General features: G+C 30.3%; 1 protein-coding gene and 1 pseudogene across 1 annotated transcript; both read right to left on the bottom strand.

The window, feature by feature from the left end:
- Window positions 1-9,233: 9,233 nt before the first annotated feature.
- On the bottom strand, window positions 9,234-9,719 carry LOC149881427 (uncharacterized; annotated as a pseudogene).
- Window positions 9,720-14,130: 4,411 nt separating this feature from the next.
- Window positions 14,131-14,720, bottom strand: LOC149881426 (uncharacterized). The gene is made up of 2 exons (XM_090069224.1): window positions 14,684-14,720; window positions 14,131-14,608 (listed from the first exon to the last, which is right to left on the bottom strand). The coding sequence occupies exons 1-2, from the start codon at window positions 14,692-14,694 to the stop codon at window positions 14,137-14,139; spliced, it is 483 nt and encodes a 160-aa protein (XP_089925350.1). The 5' UTR covers window positions 14,695-14,720; the 3' UTR covers window positions 14,131-14,136.
- Between the last annotated feature and the right edge of the window lie 4,171 nt (window positions 14,721-18,891).

Genomic DNA, 18,891 nt, shown 5'->3' with positions numbered 1-18,891 from the left:
TTCTGAATAATGAAGATGATTATCTATTGTAGAAAAACTCAAGATAATACAGAAAACACTTTCAACTAAGTTTGTTGTTGTTTAACTTCTATACTACCAGGACCTCCAATATTGCTTTGCGCGTACAATTACATTCTTAAGTATGTAAAAACGAAAGAGTCAACAAGCCTTGGTAGTGACCCGAAGTTAAACATGTGCGCCAATTTTAAAGCAAGTATATAAAATTTGTAAATTAATTGTTACAAAAAAAAATATTGCATTAAAAAATTTTTTAATATTCAATAATTTTCGTTCGGTAATAATTCCTAATTTAATTCCTTTTTTCATTTTTTGATGCTTAAAATCAATTCTATTTCAGTTTTTGTTCTTCAGATAAATCCTATTTTTAGTTTTTATTTACATCAACGAAATCAATTACTTGAACTTCTAATTTTGCTTCACGTTCATGAAAATTTCACTGTTGTAATGGTTTGTTTAGTAAAAAATTACGCAAAGAAAGATATTTTCATTTATAATTTTGTATAATTGAAAATCCGTTGAGAAATGCATGAGAACATGAAACTGTACGTTTCATAGACAAATCAAACTGAATATTTCAAGTCTCGAGAACTGTATTATATTGATTTTAATGTTAACCTTTCTCCATTGCAAACTTTTTAATTTTTCGACTTTATAGATATACCGAATACTGCTCTACAAGAAATGCTTTTAATCAATATCTTTGATAAATTAAATGAATTAAGTAATGTTTCTTTTTTTTTTTTTTTGTTAATGTTATTAGTATATGCAAGTTTCTAGAGAAAAAAACTTATTTGATGCCATACTGCATATACTTCACTAGGAAAGAATTGGTATCTAGAGTTTTTTTTATTCAAGTTATATAGCAAATAGTAAAAGCAGGTAAAAATGACGCCACAACAGCTTTTACTTAATAGCAGTTTTAGTGGCAGAAAGCTGGTGTTTACCGTTTTGTTAACATCTAGTTGTTAAGATTTTTGTTAACACTTAACAATTGCGTTTATTTACTTCAGTTCTAGATTAAATACTATGACAAGATTCTTTACATATATTTCTTCAAGATAACCGTTTACAAAGACTTGAATCGCACCAAATGTTTCGAAGAGAGAAAGATAGCCTGAGCATGCCGGTAAGCTTTGTATAATTCAACTTCGCGATCATGCGCAAAGAAGCTAAATTGGCTGGTACGTTAGCGAAGTAACGTAACAAACACTGCTGCAAAACGTACCAAAATTAGAAACGCCGAAATGAGAGATGGAAAAATTCAGTTTCCTCCTTTAAGTTAGTTTCACTATATATATAATATCCATACTAAACCTAAAAGATAAAAGCATAGGTATACCATATGACACGCATTTTGAATACAACTGAACTATTCAAATAAGATAATTGCACAGTTTCTTGATAATTAAAGCTTTTGTATAAACATGGAAAGCGACTTCATAATAATTGCAAGTGAAAAAGAAACACATTTAAGTTTACACTATAGAGTTTTATCATTATTAGAACATCTAATGAACATCCCACGCGTTTTAAGAAATATACAAGAATTTTAAAATATAAAAAATTTTTTTTCTCTCACTAAACTAAAATCTATAAATGTCATTTTTATTGACATTTCCATGAGAAACTTTTGAGATTTTCTTTTCCTTTAGAAAGCTGTAGGGGAAGTGGGGGCATAACCGCATATGAAGGCATAACCGCATATGAAGGCATAACGGCATATGAAGGCATAACCGCTTATGAAGGCATAACCGTTTTTCAACATTTCTCTTTGAAAAATGTTACCTAATATGGCAAAAAGTATGCCATGCGTCGGTAAATCAGTTTCCTTCAATTCGATTATGTCAAAAAGAACGCTTGTTGTGTTTCTGGGAAGTTGTACATAATAATGTCTGTTTTGATAAAAATTAGTGTTGTTACGATTTTAAATTTATTCGACTGTCGACTAAATTGATTAATGTATTTTCCAAAGTCGACTAAAATTGACTAATACATTTTTAAATTCGTCTAAGTCTACTAAAAGTCAATTTAGTCGAAATATTTGAATTAAGAACTTTATTATAATCATATACTTTAATGTTGCTTGACAATTTATCTTTAGGACGCTATGAAAAAACTAGAACTTTCAGAGAGTAAACAAATAAACTAGGTGTGTGATACTATTATAATAGCACATGCTGTTATTATATCAAGAGCGTTTTCTTTTTTCAATTTTAATTCATTTAATCTATTAGATGAATTAAAATCGAATAAGCGAACAAAATAAAACGGAAATTACAATCATAAAGTAAAAAAAACCAAAACACTGTGGGTATTTTATATCATTTTTCACAAAAATTAAAGCTAATAATTAACAAAAAATTTTATAAATTAAAAACAGGTCGGGGCAGATAGGCTGCTAAACTTTTTTGGGGGTGGCAGATTTGCAAAACGTTTTCGCATCCTTAATTGAATACCATAACACATTACTTAACATTTTGTTTTAAAAGCATCAACTAGTTACTATAATGAGAAAAAGGAAACATGTTAATGAAGTGGTGCTACATAGAGTAAGCCAAGAGTTGTGTTTATGTGATACAGCAAATTAGGTTCAATGGTCAGATATTTTTGTCAATTAAAGTATTGGTAATTGAGGTCGAGGAATTCAAATCTGCGTATACTTGTCTCTAGGAGTGGTCATAACCGCACAGGTGTTAATTTCAGGGTGGGTCTTTGGATGTCTTGACATTTTTATAATAAAAATGGGACATTTTGTATGTTTAAATATAGGTAAATGAGGTTTGGAAATTTGAAATTTGGGCTTATTTTGTTACTAGGAGTGGTCGAGACCGCATAGGTGGTCAGGGGTTGTCAAATCGGTGTATTCTTTGTTCGAAGACTGTACACCAGCCTGTACAATAGGGGCATATGATACCAGTTGTACAGGCTGGTGTACATTTGTGCAGTCTCCAGGTTATAGTGATGCAACTTGTTAGGGTCCAATTTCTCATTGCTGGATACAGAGGGTGATGTAAAACCTCTTCATCAGCTCTTCATCAACACCTAGAATCTCAACTGACTTTTAGTTTCCCCTAAAAACCACCTAGCAGTATTGCTATTATTGGAGTTTCCAGATCCTCCTGACTTTGGAATATCAAAATTGATACCAAGACCAACCCTCAGTGCAACTTGAATATTTCATCAAGTAAAAACCGTTTTTGACATCGGCATAACTTAATGAACAACCTTTGAAACTGCATTCTTTCTAAAAACTGTCCTCTGGGGCAGAACCACAGACACTTAGGAGGCACAACCGCGTACTTTTGATATTTGTCATCGTTAGATAATTATGAATGACAAAAATCACAATCGTCACACTTGAATGCTTCATGTAAAAACTTAAATAGAAATAGTATTGTTTTGAAATGTCGGAAAGAAGATTTCGTATTTTTTTATTTAATTTTTATAAATGAGTTTTTAATTAAAATTTAAAGCTAAGAGTATAAATCGAAATCTTTTTATATTAAATATAACAAGATATCGATTTATACTTTTAGCAATATATAATAACATACATTACATTAGACGATATATAATAACTTATAATACATTAAACAATATATAATAATATATATTACATTACACAATAGATAATAATCACCAGATATGCATAAATATAATTTTTATGTATATCTGGTGATTACCATATACTGTAAGTATAAAATTTTACATTTCCTAATTTGAATATATATACCTATATCTATATCTCCCGAGGTTAGAACTATTTTGTTCTATCTCCAAGTTTAAACGTTGGGAGAAAGTTTTTGATTTTTTTCTTAGAGTAAAAATTATTTAAAATTTTAGCTTTAATTTTTAAAGAAATAATAACTTATCTTTAAATAGTTTATGTTTAAACAAATTATTTATAAAAAAAAATTCTAAAATAGAGCGTATTTTGAAAGCAATTATTACTTACTATAATCAATAACTCATTTTCTTCCAACTTTTAAAATAGGAGTTAGAACAAAATAATTCTAACCTCACGATCTCTCTCTCTCTCTCTCTAACATGTTGATATATATATATATATATATATATATATATATATATATATATATATTGGGATGCGGTTGTGCCTCACTATAGGGGTAAAACCGTTTTTTTTTCACTAAGTCTTATTTTTGTGTTATAACATTTTCAAAAACCGTTTTATTTTTTTCTTAATTGCAACAATTTAAAGCTTAATGATGTGTTTATCGAAATACACTGTTAAAAAAACGCATGCCATTTTTATTTTCATACTCCATTTATCAAAACGTTGCGGGAGCTGTTATGCCCCCACTTCCCCTAAATTGTTTTTGTTTATTTTTCACCTAATGCAAACTTTTTATATATTTTTAACTGTTTGCATAACCACGGATTCAAGGGAGAGGCGGTAAGGAAACTGAGTTTTCCATATTAGTGCCAGTAGACGTTTCTGGTTTTTGTAGTTTTTGTAACATCAGCATATATATATATGTATGTATGTATGATTCTATTTTTGCTACTGAACCATTTTCAAAAATAGAATATTAACTTCTACTAAGAGCTTTAAAAGCCACGGATTAAATTAAGGAACAAATGTTTATATGTGATTAATCAAGAGGTTTTTCCATTTAGAACATTTTGAAAAATCACGCGCGAGACTTTTCAAGCTTTTACATTTTTGTAATTCAGTATTCATTTACATTTCATCATGGAAAAACTAACGCCGTAAAAAAATTAAAAATCGTGGTATTGTAATTCAAAAATCAGTGTTCAGATGTAAACTTCTCTATTATCTTTAAAAACTTGGGTTTGGAAGTTAAGGTGAAGTAAAATCAGCTTTAGGATCTTCTTTATAACTTTTACATCAAACTGAAAAAGTTACTTTAAATCAACTTTAAAAACATAAGAATGGGTGTGTTACAAAAACTAAAACAGGTGAAAGAACAGAATTTTAACATTGCCAATTTTCGTATTCTTTCAAAAACCTGATTTAAAACGTTTACCATAATACAACATGTAAAGCAGCTATATTCTACAATGACGCTCTGGTTTTTTCTACCCACTGCCCGTTTACACAGCCTGTTTGTGTTCATCTCCTTATTTGTGATTGCTACTTTTTTTAGCTTAAATACACTTACTGTTGAACTGTTACCTCATGCTTGCAGCTTCACAATATCCAAATAGTACGACAAATGTAGGCATCACTTTTTGTTGATTGTTCAAAGAAGGATCTTTAAAGTGAAATCACTTTTGAAAATGAATATCATGAGATTAATTTAGAACGATGACAAAAAGGAAGTAGCAACCTATTTTATTGGATTTTATTGGATCTGTTATGAAAAGACTCTCTAAAAAAATTTTTTTAGTGCTAAATGTAAAACATTGTTAAGTCGTGAGAAAGAATACAAATTATTTTTTAAGAAAAATATTTCATAAGTATTATGGGATTTATTAGCGTCCAATTTGGAGCATATATATACTTGTAGTTTATTGTAAACTTGCGACTTAAAATAACTTATTTTATTTTGCCGTGCATTAGTATTAAAAATAGAAATTAGAGTTAAAGTTATTAAAGATGTCATTAAAAATGTTCACTAACTCCGACTAAAAATCTTTAAACAGTATTGTATATTTGTTGAATGAGTGTCGTTTTCTTGTATCAGTGTTTTTATTATCAAAATCTTGGAACCAAATTTAGCCAAAGCATTGAGCAATCCCGGCTTTTTTTCAGCAACACTCCTGATTTTAAAGTAATTGTAACCCAACTACTACTATTGTGAAACGATATTGTTTTTGTTTAACCGAAGCAAAACAACCACAGAAATACAGCCATTAGCTGTTATTAATATGGATTTTTTTAGATTTTCGCAGAAAAAAATGCTATCGATTTTGACTAACTAGGGTGGTTATACAAAAAAAAACCAACCAAGTCATCAACCTTTAGAAAAGGGAGAGTATCTGCGAAGTTGAAAAAGTTTAAAGTGAAATCAACATTTGTAAATCTTGACGGTTTGCTGGAATAAAAAGCGAAGTTTTTATATTGTTGGATTTGATAAAATTGATCTGCTTATAAATTTAAAAACTTAAACGTGGTTATACAGTCGCTTCTTTCAATTATTGTTTTCTGTACATCTCCAGTAAACAAAAACATAACCATGGACACTTCTTACTTTAATATAAGAAAAAAACATTAAATTAGAAGAAAGGGTAAAAAGGTGACATGAACTACAAACTTAATATATCTCCAACTTGAAAATATCTTAATAAATATGTAAGAATTACAATCTAAAGCACTTAGGCAAAGAATGGATGTTAAAATAAGAGAGCCGTTGATAAGGCATTCCGTATTGCTAATTCTTCTATTTCAAATCCATAATATAACATATTTTGCATATAGTGGAATTCTATAAATCATGTTTCCTTAAAAATAAAGCCACTTTGCGACATATAACTTTTGATGACAAAATACAACCATTTTATTCAAAACAAACAACTGTGCGAAAAAAGTAGTAAACTTGCAAACATGGTTGATATGTTGATAAAGTTTCAGTGTTTCTTGTTAAATTTTTTATTTCGATTGTTAGTTTTTAATGATGTTATTGGATCTTTTGTTATACTTTTAACAGCTGGGGTAATAGGATATTCAGCAGTTTTCTGGGAAACTCCGGTTGAAGTTGCTGTAACTTCCGTCATAAAAGCGCATATAGTTATTTTCGGTTCGTATATGTATTACTGCAACAATTTGATATTCTGTAGATGTCATTGAAGTATCTGTAGAAGATGTTAGTGCTTATTCAGTTGTTGTCGGTGTTTTTCAGTTGATATTGGTGTGTCTGTGTCTTAGCTCGATAGTTTAGATTGGTTGTTGGAGTTTCAGTTATTGGTTATTCAATAGCTGACTGGGGAGCTTCAGTAGACGTTGTTGTGAATCCTTTAATTGTGAAGCGACTGATTATGTTCCTAAATCAACTATAAATGTTGCATCATTTGTTGGATATTCCATTATTGTTATGGGAGCTATTGTAGAATTTGTTTTGGTTTTTGTAGTGGTTGTTTTGAACTTCAATCTATAGCTTATTCAGCATTACATATTTAAGGACCCCCTAATATAAATTATAAGGAGATCATTACATTTGAAATGCTTTCATATTTCATATTCATGCAGGACAATTTCAGTCTGTTCTATATATAAAATTATGACCAAAATAGTTATTAAATTTAAGCAACTAAGGATTTCCCCTTATGATTATGATCTTATGGTTATGATTTTTGAGTGGTACGCTGCGAAAACCCTCGGTATTACATATTATGATTGTTTTCGTTTCTTTTGTTTAATGACGTGCCCTAAAGTATTATTTATGCATGTAATAATCAACATTTAGTTTATTAATACCCAAAAGTTGCGACACATATTCTACGAAATGCTAATGTATTCAAAGCAGTTGGAATTGGATTAGCCGCAAAAGCAATCAAAGTTGTGATTTATTTCAACATTAACGAGCAGTTAACTATCTATTTTAAAGCAGCTTGGCTTAACATTTGACAAACTCTGGTTTGCATACCGACAAATTGATAAAAGTTTAATTAAATCATTACTTACATTTCAAAATGCAGATGTAGTTTTACAAATGCAAACTTACCTAAATAGAGAAAGCCACATTTCAAAATGCAGGATACCTAACTGTTGTATTATATCTGTCTATGAAGAAGAGACTCAAGAATCTACCCTAATAGAGATGAAGAGATTTAAAGTTGAGCTAGCTGATCTATGACATCGAATTTTATCTCAAGACTCCGTTATTAAAATTAGTTACAAGACATTTATTACCATTATGGTTTGAAATTTTTTGAAGGAACTGATAAATAGTCCGTTTTGTTCTTCTTGTCCTATTCCTCATTCTACTTACAAACAAATATAAAAAACTGTTATTGATTTTAACACTCAAACTCAAACTGGCTCGCTTGATAATTGTGCAAGTATTCTGCACTTTTTATTTCTATTTGTATGTTGCTCAATGTTAGGGTTGGAGCAAGGTTTAAAAAAATCTTGTGTACGCTTAAGCGAGGATGAAAAAACCTTAGTAAATGCAACGCAAAAGATTTTTCAAGCTATATTCAAAGAATAGGCACAACATATTGTAGGAAGTTCTTTAACACGCGATGAACTTTCGGGATGATTCGGATAAAATCAGTACATTGCACAGTGGACCAGAATGGCCAATTTTGAGACAAAACTAATAACTAATTTAATATTAGTGCTACATTCACTATTTTTGGCATGAGTACCAATATAAGGTTTGAGCTTCTTATGAAGGCGTTGTTTTTCACTTAGATGCTATGGATACCTTTTTTTTTTGCATAGACGACACCTACTTTTTGTGGTTGTTAACTTTTTATGTGTGCTATATACACTAAATTTGCCATGAGCATCGGCGTAAGGTGTGCGCCTCTTATTAAGGTGTTATTTTTTATTTTGTTGTTATGGATACCTTATTTTTGCATGGAAAAAACCTACTTTTCGTAGTTACAGACTTATAATGTGTGCTATACTTACCAAGTTTGCCACGAACACCAGTGCAAGGTCTGCGCTTCTTATGAAAGTGTTATATTTTATTTGGTTGCTATGGATACCTATTTTGGCGTAAGCATCAACTTACTTGTGTCATATAAACTTAATTTGGTAAGAGTAGAAATACGAGGTATGCATTAGATATTATGATGTTAAGTTTGGTTGTTTTACTGACAGTCAATTTTATACAAATTCTTGACTTATTTAATTCATATTATTAAAAAAATAGGATTTTTAATGCGCTGGTGTTCCAAGTAAATGTATGTGGGAACTTTTTAATTTATCTTAATTGTAAAATACTGAAAATTTTACTTTGCAATGCATAAATTTGAGTTTTAATAACAATCAAAGCAAGAAACCAAAATTTGGCATGTGAAAATCTATAATAAGAACATCTAAACACTGTTTTTTTAACATTTGCAGGACACCTTCTGGCAAAACCTTCTTCTTAGTACTAACTATTGTTCTTAGTGAAGAAATGACAGGTTCACTAGAACAAAATAATTGCCTAAAGAAATCTTCATTACATTTGATATGGTCACACTTGCGTGTAAAATGCTCATGATACTTTTGAAAATCTTTATTTCGGGCCTCTATATTTTCTTCACTTAAGAGCCCACTTTTTAATGTCATGTAATCAACAACACTGGGAGCTTGAATTAATATTTTGTGAATGCTCTGCGGCATATAGTACCATGGATAGCATTCCACGTAAAACCTAACTGTATGTGTACAGTATTCCCTGAATAAATCAGTATCGAGCTCAAAACCACATGAAATAAATGTCAGAACAACATGGAACATTTTTATAAGTTCAAAAATAAGTCCTATGAGTTCAGAAAACAATTACTCATTCTGAAAGGCTCTTCTGGAGGTGTTTCCATCGTTAGATGTTCCTGAGCCTCTAGCCTTAGGCCTACTGACAATAATTCCCATCTTCTCTTGAAAAAGAAATTGATTTTTTTCTTTTGCATTTCAATTTGTTGCTTGTCAGCTGGTAATCTTGATGACCATTTCTTGACTGGCAATTTGTAAGAAATGAGGATTAAGCATTCGAATGTTCGTATCCATGCATGTAGAATTGAAATCCCATTTGTAACCCATTTTAAGTGTACAACTTCAGTAACACCAGTAATAAAGAAAAAACATTTTAAACTAATCAAATACAGCTATTCACGAAAGTTTAAACGATTGCAGAATTTTTATCAAGCATGTTTGGTTTTTGTTTAATAAAAAAAAACTGTAAAATGATATCGAATTGATTTTTTTTATTTGTTAAAGAAAAAGTAATTAGCTTTAAAATGAATATGAACATATTATAAAAATGGTAATATTTAGTTAGAAAAAAATAATTACAAAAAATCATTAAGGAAAAAGAAGAAGCACAAAAGTTTAAACGAATTGCAACATTCGAACAAAAAATGAAAAAAAAAAAGCAAAATTTACATTTAAAGTGTTCTTCTTTGTTTTTATAGCAAAGAAAAACTCTTTTATGCATTGATTCAACTAATTTCATGCATAACAAGCAAGGTTCCTTCAGCCAGTACTCATTCAAAAGTTGCTTCAAATGCTGAGTTGATTGAATTTCATGGTATGTCAGTTGATTCTCTATCCAAGACCAAATATTTTCAATTGGGTTGAGATCTGGTGATCTAGAGCACCAGGGTAACACATTGAACTTTTTTTTCAAAAAACATTCTTTGATTGTGTGAGCTGTGCGAGCTGAAGCCCCGTCTTGCTAAAAAATGAATTACTTGCTTCTGCCATACAAGTGTCTGATTGATGGAACTAAACACGCTTCCAATGTGTTCTTGTAGGTGTATTGATTAATTCAGCCTTCCTACAGCTCACAGAAGCCTATACCTTTGTGAGAAAAACATCCCCAGATGCCAACCGAACCTCCACTGTCTTGTCGACAATGTTGCAAAAACCTTTCTGAATATTTATCAGTTGCAAATCTTTTGACATAGATTCTTCCCTTGCGGTTCACGACTTGAAAGTTAGCTTCATCACTCCAAATAACTTTTGCCCACAGACCAGTCCAGACTTTCTTTGGACCATACTCGTCGTTTACGTTTATCCGTGATTGAAAGAATAGGTTTTTTAGCAGCTATGTACGTTCCAATGCCTTGGTCCGACAATGTTCGTCTCACGAGCTCTCTGCTAACTTTTGGATTATTTTTTGACTCATTGAAGATTTGTGCTAGCTTTTTGTAGCTGAGTCTGGGGTTTTCTCTGCTCATTCTGAATATACCACTTTTGTTACGGTTGCTGAGTTTGGATGGTCTCCTAATATAGTACGCTGCATGTCGGAGACGTCCTTGGTAAGTTCCCAGGTTTTGATAGTTTTTAGAACGCAAGATTCAGAAACGCGAAGTTTTTTGCCTATTTGAACGTTTATGTGATTTTTTGACCTCGCCATACCAATAACTTGCCACTTGATCGCACTAGAAACTGATTTTCGACCCATTTGCACGCAATTGAAACTAATTTGAAATTTACAATATTTCAAGTTGATTTTTAATGAATTAAAAGCTGCCTGATGATGTTGTGATGAATTTTTTGATTGTAAACTACTCATTTTAACTTTATTTAAAAATAAAAAAAATTTTCGCACCGGATTTATCTATTAATTAGCAAATAATTGATCTTAAATAAAATCGTTTAAACTTTTGTGACACCTCTTGATTTGCATCATCTACCTTTTAATGAAATTTCTGAATAAACAGTGATGAGTTGAGACCTAATTTTTTTTATTGTTTTAACAAATAACCTATTTAAGAAATTGGAAAAAAAATTTATTTTGATATCTATTTCCGTTAAATTTTTATTCAAGAAGAACCGAAGATTAGATCCTAAAATTCTGTAATCGGTTAAACTTTCGTGAACAGCTGTATAAAAAGGTGTGTGAGTGCATGTATACATATATATATATATATATATATATATATATATATATATATATATATATATATATATATATATATATATATATATATAAACAAATTTTAAAATGTATTCTACAAAATAGAGTGCTCAACTTTCTTAAGGTATAAGACACCTCAAATTTTTTTTAATTAAAAGAAGTCTTTTAACAAAAAACCAACTACATTCTGAGAAAGAACAAGGTAATAACATTTTAAAAAATAAAAAATAATTTTATTAGTTGTCATAGTTACCAATTAAAATAGTCAACATTCAAAAATGTTTTAGCCACCTCGGCCATACTATTTAAGTAACTGAAAGCATTTAGGGTTTGAAATTTTGGCAATAGGTTTAATACATGTTGTTCTACAAACTTAACTAAAACTATTTTAAAAAAATAAATATTAGAATTACACTGAAATTTTTAAAATGGTACATTAAAAAAAACAAAATTGTTTAAGATCAAGTTAGTATAAATAAAAAAGTTTTTACAATATTGCAAAACTTTTAGTTCTAATTGTAAAACTAGATGCAATAAACATTTGCTGAAAGTTTGATGCAAATTGAACATACCATTAATGAAATAGGATGGCCGGGAAGTTAAAAATTTACATTTTGAGAAAAACGCATTTAAATATAACAATCATAATTGTACCAAAAATTTTCAATGAAAATGTCAGTTTAAAAACAGTTACTTATAAGAACATGAACCAGGATCATTTAGACTACTTTCTTGGTCATTATCTGCATCTTCTTTTTTTTTTTTTTGCATCCACGGATTACTTTTTGTTGATTTTTTGATGTTGTCCAATTTTGATACTCTGCAAAAATTAGACACTTTTTGTTCATGATTGAACAACTTTGAAGAGTATATATTCCTGGAACCATATTCAACTTTTCAAATAAAAGATCATTTGTTTTCTTTCATTATTAAAATTTGAAACAGCGTCGTAAACTCTGAACTCCAATTGTGTTAAAGAAATATACTTTGTTTTGGGTATGCGCTACCATATCATCCCATTAAAACTTTCATTTTGGTCTTGGGCCTTACCATGAAGGTAGTTTTTTAAAAGTTCTTCTTGAGGTAGATCGATTTAAATAGGTTTTAAATGACTGGCAACTGAGAGTGGAAGGCCTGTGCCTGATTTGTAGGTAGAGGTTTTATTAACTTTGTCCTGTTTATAACGACACCAGCTATTGATACCATTAGGGCAATGATCATGCCAATTATTTTCAGCTGATGAAGATACATGAAACACAATGTTGCAAGTATGACCTTTTTCATACCTTCTAAATCATTTACATTTTGCCTAACAGAAATTCCATAGTAGTTTTGTAGACGGTTAATTGTAGCATTTGTTAATTTTTCTTCCCCTCCAAGTCCTTTAATAGTTTTTTTCAATTTTCTCAATCTACTACCAACACGTTTTTGTACATGTCCAACACACTCCAACTTACACACTGTAATACCAGGATAAGTATCCTTAACATAAGAATAGCTTTTACAATCGCCATCCCCATAAAACTCTACATATCTTAGTCTATTTTGAGAGATTGGACGACTAAAAATTCCTTGTGCACCAATCACTTCCATACCAGGAGCAGAGCCACGATAATTTAATTTACATACATGCGATGATTTCCATGTTTCAAATGCAGTAGGATTACTTTCTTTTAGTTTAAATTTTAGGCTACATGCTTTGCATGACCGACTCATTGGTTCGCAATCAAGAATTTTACCTGTTTTCATTGATATTGCTGTAACAACTCCATTTAATGAAGAGAATCCAAGTCGTTGCCAGCTACCATCAACTGATACAGCAGTATCAACAATATTTAAAGAAAACTGAGAGATATCTTTGGCAGCATCAATCATTGTTTCTTTTGCAACAACTTTAGCACATTCAGAGACAGTTTTAATTGTTTTGTTGTAAATATTTTTAGTCATTGGTTTAGGGATGTTCATTAAAGATGTAAATTTTTCTAATCCTTGACCACATGCACGCATTGAATAAATTATTCTATTATTTACATCAAAAGTTTTTCTTCCAGAGCATGTCTTTGAAGTATAGAACTCAATTTTTTCATTGCAGTTAGAGCACCAAATGTATAACATTGAGCTCAATCCTTTTTTCTTAGAAAAACATTCTGAAAGATTTAAACCAGATTGTAGACATTTTTTACAACATAATTGATAAATCACACTAGATAAAATTTCCGTGTCAACAATACGATAACCAACAGAACTGTTTTCATTTAGCTGTGGTGTCTCAAATTTTTCAACTTTTTTTGAAGATACAGATAAATTCAACAAAGTGTTAACCCTACTATGCCGTCGCTAACTGACTTGCACTTGTTACGTTGGGGTCCATACGGACCCCAACTAAATAATTATGTTTTTAATAAAATAATTTTTTGTTTAAAAAGATTAAAAAAGATAATTTTATTCTGTTTTACCAAAAATAAAACATTACTTTGTTATTAACAGAAAAAAATCTAAACATAAATACATACATATATATATATATATATATATATATATATATATATATATATATATATATATATATATATATATATATATATATATATATATATATATATGCATGTATGGTTTACTTTGCACAGTGTTCACAAAGAATTTTGCTGTGTGTACAGCATACAAAATTGTTACATTTATTACAAGTAGTTCGAACTTTTTTATCAAGTGATCTATTACAGAGCTTGCATCTACCTCGTTTTCTTTTCACACCAAAATTACTATTATCTTTTGCTTTATTTTCATCATTGCTTCTTTTTGTGTTATTTTGTGGATCGTTGAACGACATTGAAGAACTTAATACAACATTTCGTGATGAAATATTTGCAAGTGACTTGCAAATAGAATCGTGTAAGTTTAAAGACAAATTTGGAAGTAACAGTCTTGACTGGAGTTGGTTTGCTACCAGAGATTTACCGAGTTCTTTTAAAAACAATCTTCTGCGATGCGTCTTCTGTTTATTCCATGTAGGATTTAAATGCATCCAAATTACAAAGGCATTAACAGCAGATATGTCTAGGATGTTGTAAAAGATTACCATAGGCCACCTGAATTAAAAAAAATAGACAAATAAATAATAGATTTCATAAATTTATATAGAGTATTGCTATATTTATAATTACCTGCGGGTCATTCTCTTTGTAGAAAAAGTAGAGACCATTTGGTCAAAAGTATCTACTCCCCCCTTCGTTGAATTATAGTCCAGAATTATCTGTGGTTTTTTGTCAGGGCGGTTTGATAACTCTGCATCACGATGATTGGTACTCAGCAGAATGACTGACTTTCCTTTCTTTGGGACATATGAGACTAAAGTCAATTGTTCTTGGTGACCAAACAACGAAGAGTAGACTTCTCGTGTTCGAGCAGGTAAAAATTCTGTAGGAATTTCTTTTTTATTTTTGCGCATCGTTCCAACTAGACTTAATTTTTTCTCCAAAAGTTCTTGTGCAAGTGTTACAGATGTGAAAAAGTTGTCCATTGTAACATTTCTTCCAGATCCTTTTATGACTTCAACTAAATCATGTACTACTCGTTGCCCTTGATTCCTTTCTGGGCCATCCCCATGAACACGACCAGTATAAATTTGTGCATTCAAGACATAGCTGGTACTAGAATCACACAATAACCATACCTTTAACCCATATTTAGCTGGTTTGGATTTTATATATTGTCTAAAAGAACAACGTCCACGAAATGGAACCAGCTGTTCATCAACAGTAACATTTTCATATGGTCTAAAACTATTTGAAAGTGTTTGTACCCAAATGTCAAAAACCTCACGAATAGGTGCAAGTTTGTCATTGCTGCGTCTTAATAATCGAGTTGCTTTGTCATCAAATCTCAAAACTCTTGAAATGATATGAAAACGCTCACAACTCATTACAGAACGAAAAATCTGCCGGCCATCACTAATGTCCCATAGCTCCTCTGTAGCTTCACCTGCTGATCGATAAACACCTGCTAAAAATAAAAGTCCAAGAAACCCATTTAGTTCATCCAGATATTGGTGCCCACTTTTCTTTAAAAACAACTTCACCTTCTTTGTTTGATTTAGTTAGAATTATCTTGAAGATCTTTGGGGTAAAAAAAAGTTGAAAAGCAGCATTTATCGAATCTGTCATATTTATTGCATATGGTGTTAATCCTGGTTTTAATTTCATGACGTTTTGTGCTGCAAATTTTTTAGAATTGTTTAGTCTTTGTTTTTGCCATATTTCATTACTTTTTGGGCACTTATAAACATTTGTTGTATTGCTAACTTCCACTTCAGTTTCAACTATTTCATTAGTATTACCTGGACTTGTTTCCTGAGCTCTATCATTATGTATATTTCCTCTTTCTAATACCTGATTTGCACAACTAATTCTCCCTTGAATATTTTTACCATAAATACTGCTAGTACCTCTAACTCCACCACGAGTTCTACATCTTCTAGCTCCTAATACTGGTGTTGACTTATTCTCTACTTTTGGAATTGCAGGAGTATCTACTTGAAAATCAGCATCATCTGATGACTCAGTATATTCTGAGCTGTCTGTTGTTACTTCAACAACTTCTTCTTCCTCTTCATCATCATCAGATATTAACTCTTCTTCACTTGATGAATCTTTATCAAGTGATGCAAACAATAGTTCCTGAGCCTGTTCAGCAGTGTATCTAATACAAACTCTTTTTTTAGTTTCAGCCATAAGTTCTAATATTTGTTATGAAATCTAAATATAGCTAATTTATCTAAAAATATCAAAGAAAAAGATTGAGTTACAAATAAAAAAATAAAAACAGTTTTTAAAAGCATAAGTTATGAAAAACAATTAAGTTTATAAGAAAAACTATGTTGGGGTCCATATGGACCCCAACATCATTGATGTATATTTTGAAAATAACTAAAAAAAGGAAGCAATGTTCAAAAAATATTTTTTTGGTCTTTGTACATCTTCTGATTTTTAACAGATATATAAAGTTTTGAAAAAAAATACTAACTACATAAATATATAATGCAAAAACAAACTACTCGTGGGGTCCGTTTGGACCCCAACATAAAAGTAGGGTTAAAAGAAAGATTGTCTTTTTCAGTACTAATAAAAGAAGCTACTGGCAAAGTTGAATCATTTACCAAATTTCTGGTATATCTATTTCCATGAAATCTTCTTGATTTTTTACTTTTAGTACTTTGTTTTACTCTGCATGACTTACCCATTGTTTAGAAAGTTTATTAGATAAAAAAAATATAATGAAATAGCTTGAAATTGTTAATAAAAACTCATTGCTATGCGTGTTGCTATGCAGACAAAATTTACCTAGTCAAAGGAAACATTGGATATCTCAAGAACTCAATCAAATTTTTAAAAATGGTTTTCAAATTTGTGTTCAGCGATAAATTTCGTGCCAAATTTACATTAAAAAAAAAAATTTTTTTTTTTTAGATTTTTGAGGGGTCTTATACCTTAAGTTGTCAGTGCTTTAGAACATTTTTAGATCCGAATTTTGATGAGAAAAATTGACTTTTCAAAGTAGCCTACTTTTTTTACCGGTCATAGTAACGGGTAGAGTTCATTCTGTGTTTTTTCATGTGAGTTCGTTTAGTCAGAAAAACTCTATCTTCGTTTATTCAGTAAAAAAACCACAGAAGCCTTCATAACTTCAGAAAATATTGGGCAAGATATAAATGAACTGCTATTCACCTAGAATATGGCAAACAGTTGTTAAACTGTGTGATTGACTACAACAATAAGCACATCAAGCAAGTATATTTTGTCGCCATGAGCTAATATCTTGACAAAAACTTTATTTCTAAAATACTATTTTGTTTACCATGTTACATTTATTATTTATATGTCAGAATCTTTCAGAAGAATAAATAGAATTTTTCACTGTATTACCTATCATTTCATTGTATTACCTGTCATTTCATTTGAAAAAAGACTTTAAAAAGTCATTAAAGACCAAAACCTGATTCTGGTTCTTTTCAATTTAAACAAAAATTAACCTAAAACAAATCAGTTTCTTTACATAATTTGTATGCAATTTTATAAAAACTTTTGCATTTTTACATTCTACAAATTGTTTGGAGTCAAACTCTGTCTTTTTAAAAAAGAATTAAATCTTATTGAACAAAATCAACCTTGTTTCCTTTTTTATTTATCTGCCAAATTAAGATTCTTCCAAAATACAACTAAGCAAGCTCGATACTTTTAATTAAAGTACATTTTTCAAATAAAGCAATTAGATTTCGCATAAAGCAACAAGATACTTCTATTAAAGCTACTTTAGAAAGGGCAGTCCTTTTTCACTAATAGCTTATGGATCCACTGTTTACTTACTTGGTGTTTTTAGAAATATTATTGGTAAATGTTGCCATTTCAGACTATAGATCCTATAATAATATCAAAATGTTAACAAACTATTGCGTTCGGTAACGGAAATGTCGCATAACTCACTAGTAATCATGGAACCCCGAGAATTCGAAAGATTACACTTTTAGAATCAAAAGCAAAAACAGAAACAAAATCATTTCCTCAAAAAAAAACAACATTAGAAACTATTTGAGGCTCTTGCTGATCCACAGTCCTCTAAATCATACATACTGAGTGCAGCAGGTAATCTTGGAAGATGAGGAGGGTTCATTGGTTCCTCTTGACCCTCAAGGACTGACTGGGTGTCGCGGTCATTTTTATAGGGATCCTTAAGGAAAAAAAAGTTAGCAATACAACTTGATTGGCTGCATTAAGCATTATTAATAATTAACGTCTCAATAACACTTCAACACTTAATTTGAAATTGGTTAATAAGCACCAGAAAGCATTTTAAAAAAACAATTTTGTTTAGCAAACCAAAATGTATAAGATAATCTTGAATAGTGAGCTCTCGATTAGTATGTTCAACTATTATTGAGCAGGTTCTAGAATATTCAGGCTGCAATTCTCTCCTCTTTACTAATTGAATCATAATTATTGATTTGATAATTATTCATTTGAGTATGACAACAGGAATTATTCTCTTGTGCGTATTATTTATCACTAGTTGTTAAAAAACCCTATTTTAAGAAAGTGAATTATTTTAAATAGAATTTTTTTGCAGAAAATGATGTCCATTTAATGTCCATTTCCTTTAGCTTATTTTCTTTTAATCATCATGGATCATGATGATGCCAACCTAGCTTACCCAAAAACGCCACTTATATGGGGTGATAAATATAAAGGTACCATGTGATACAATTTTTGAAATCTTTTAACTTTGTCCTCGGAAAATAATTTACTTTGAATGTTCAAATTAAGTGAATTTTTGACTTTATAGTGCTCTAATAAAAACACCGGTAGAATGAAAATCACTC

Source organism: Hydra viridissima, unplaced genomic scaffold (assembly GCF_058129835.1).
Source record: "Hydra viridissima isolate aposymbiotic clone 2 unplaced genomic scaffold, HvirCarnegie_v1 scaffold_12, whole genome shotgun sequence".
Lineage (NCBI taxonomy): Eukaryota > Metazoa > Cnidaria > Hydrozoa > Anthoathecata > Hydridae > Hydra > Hydra viridissima.
The sequence above is the reverse complement of the archived record's forward strand: the minus strand, read 5'-3'. Positions and strand labels throughout refer to the sequence as shown.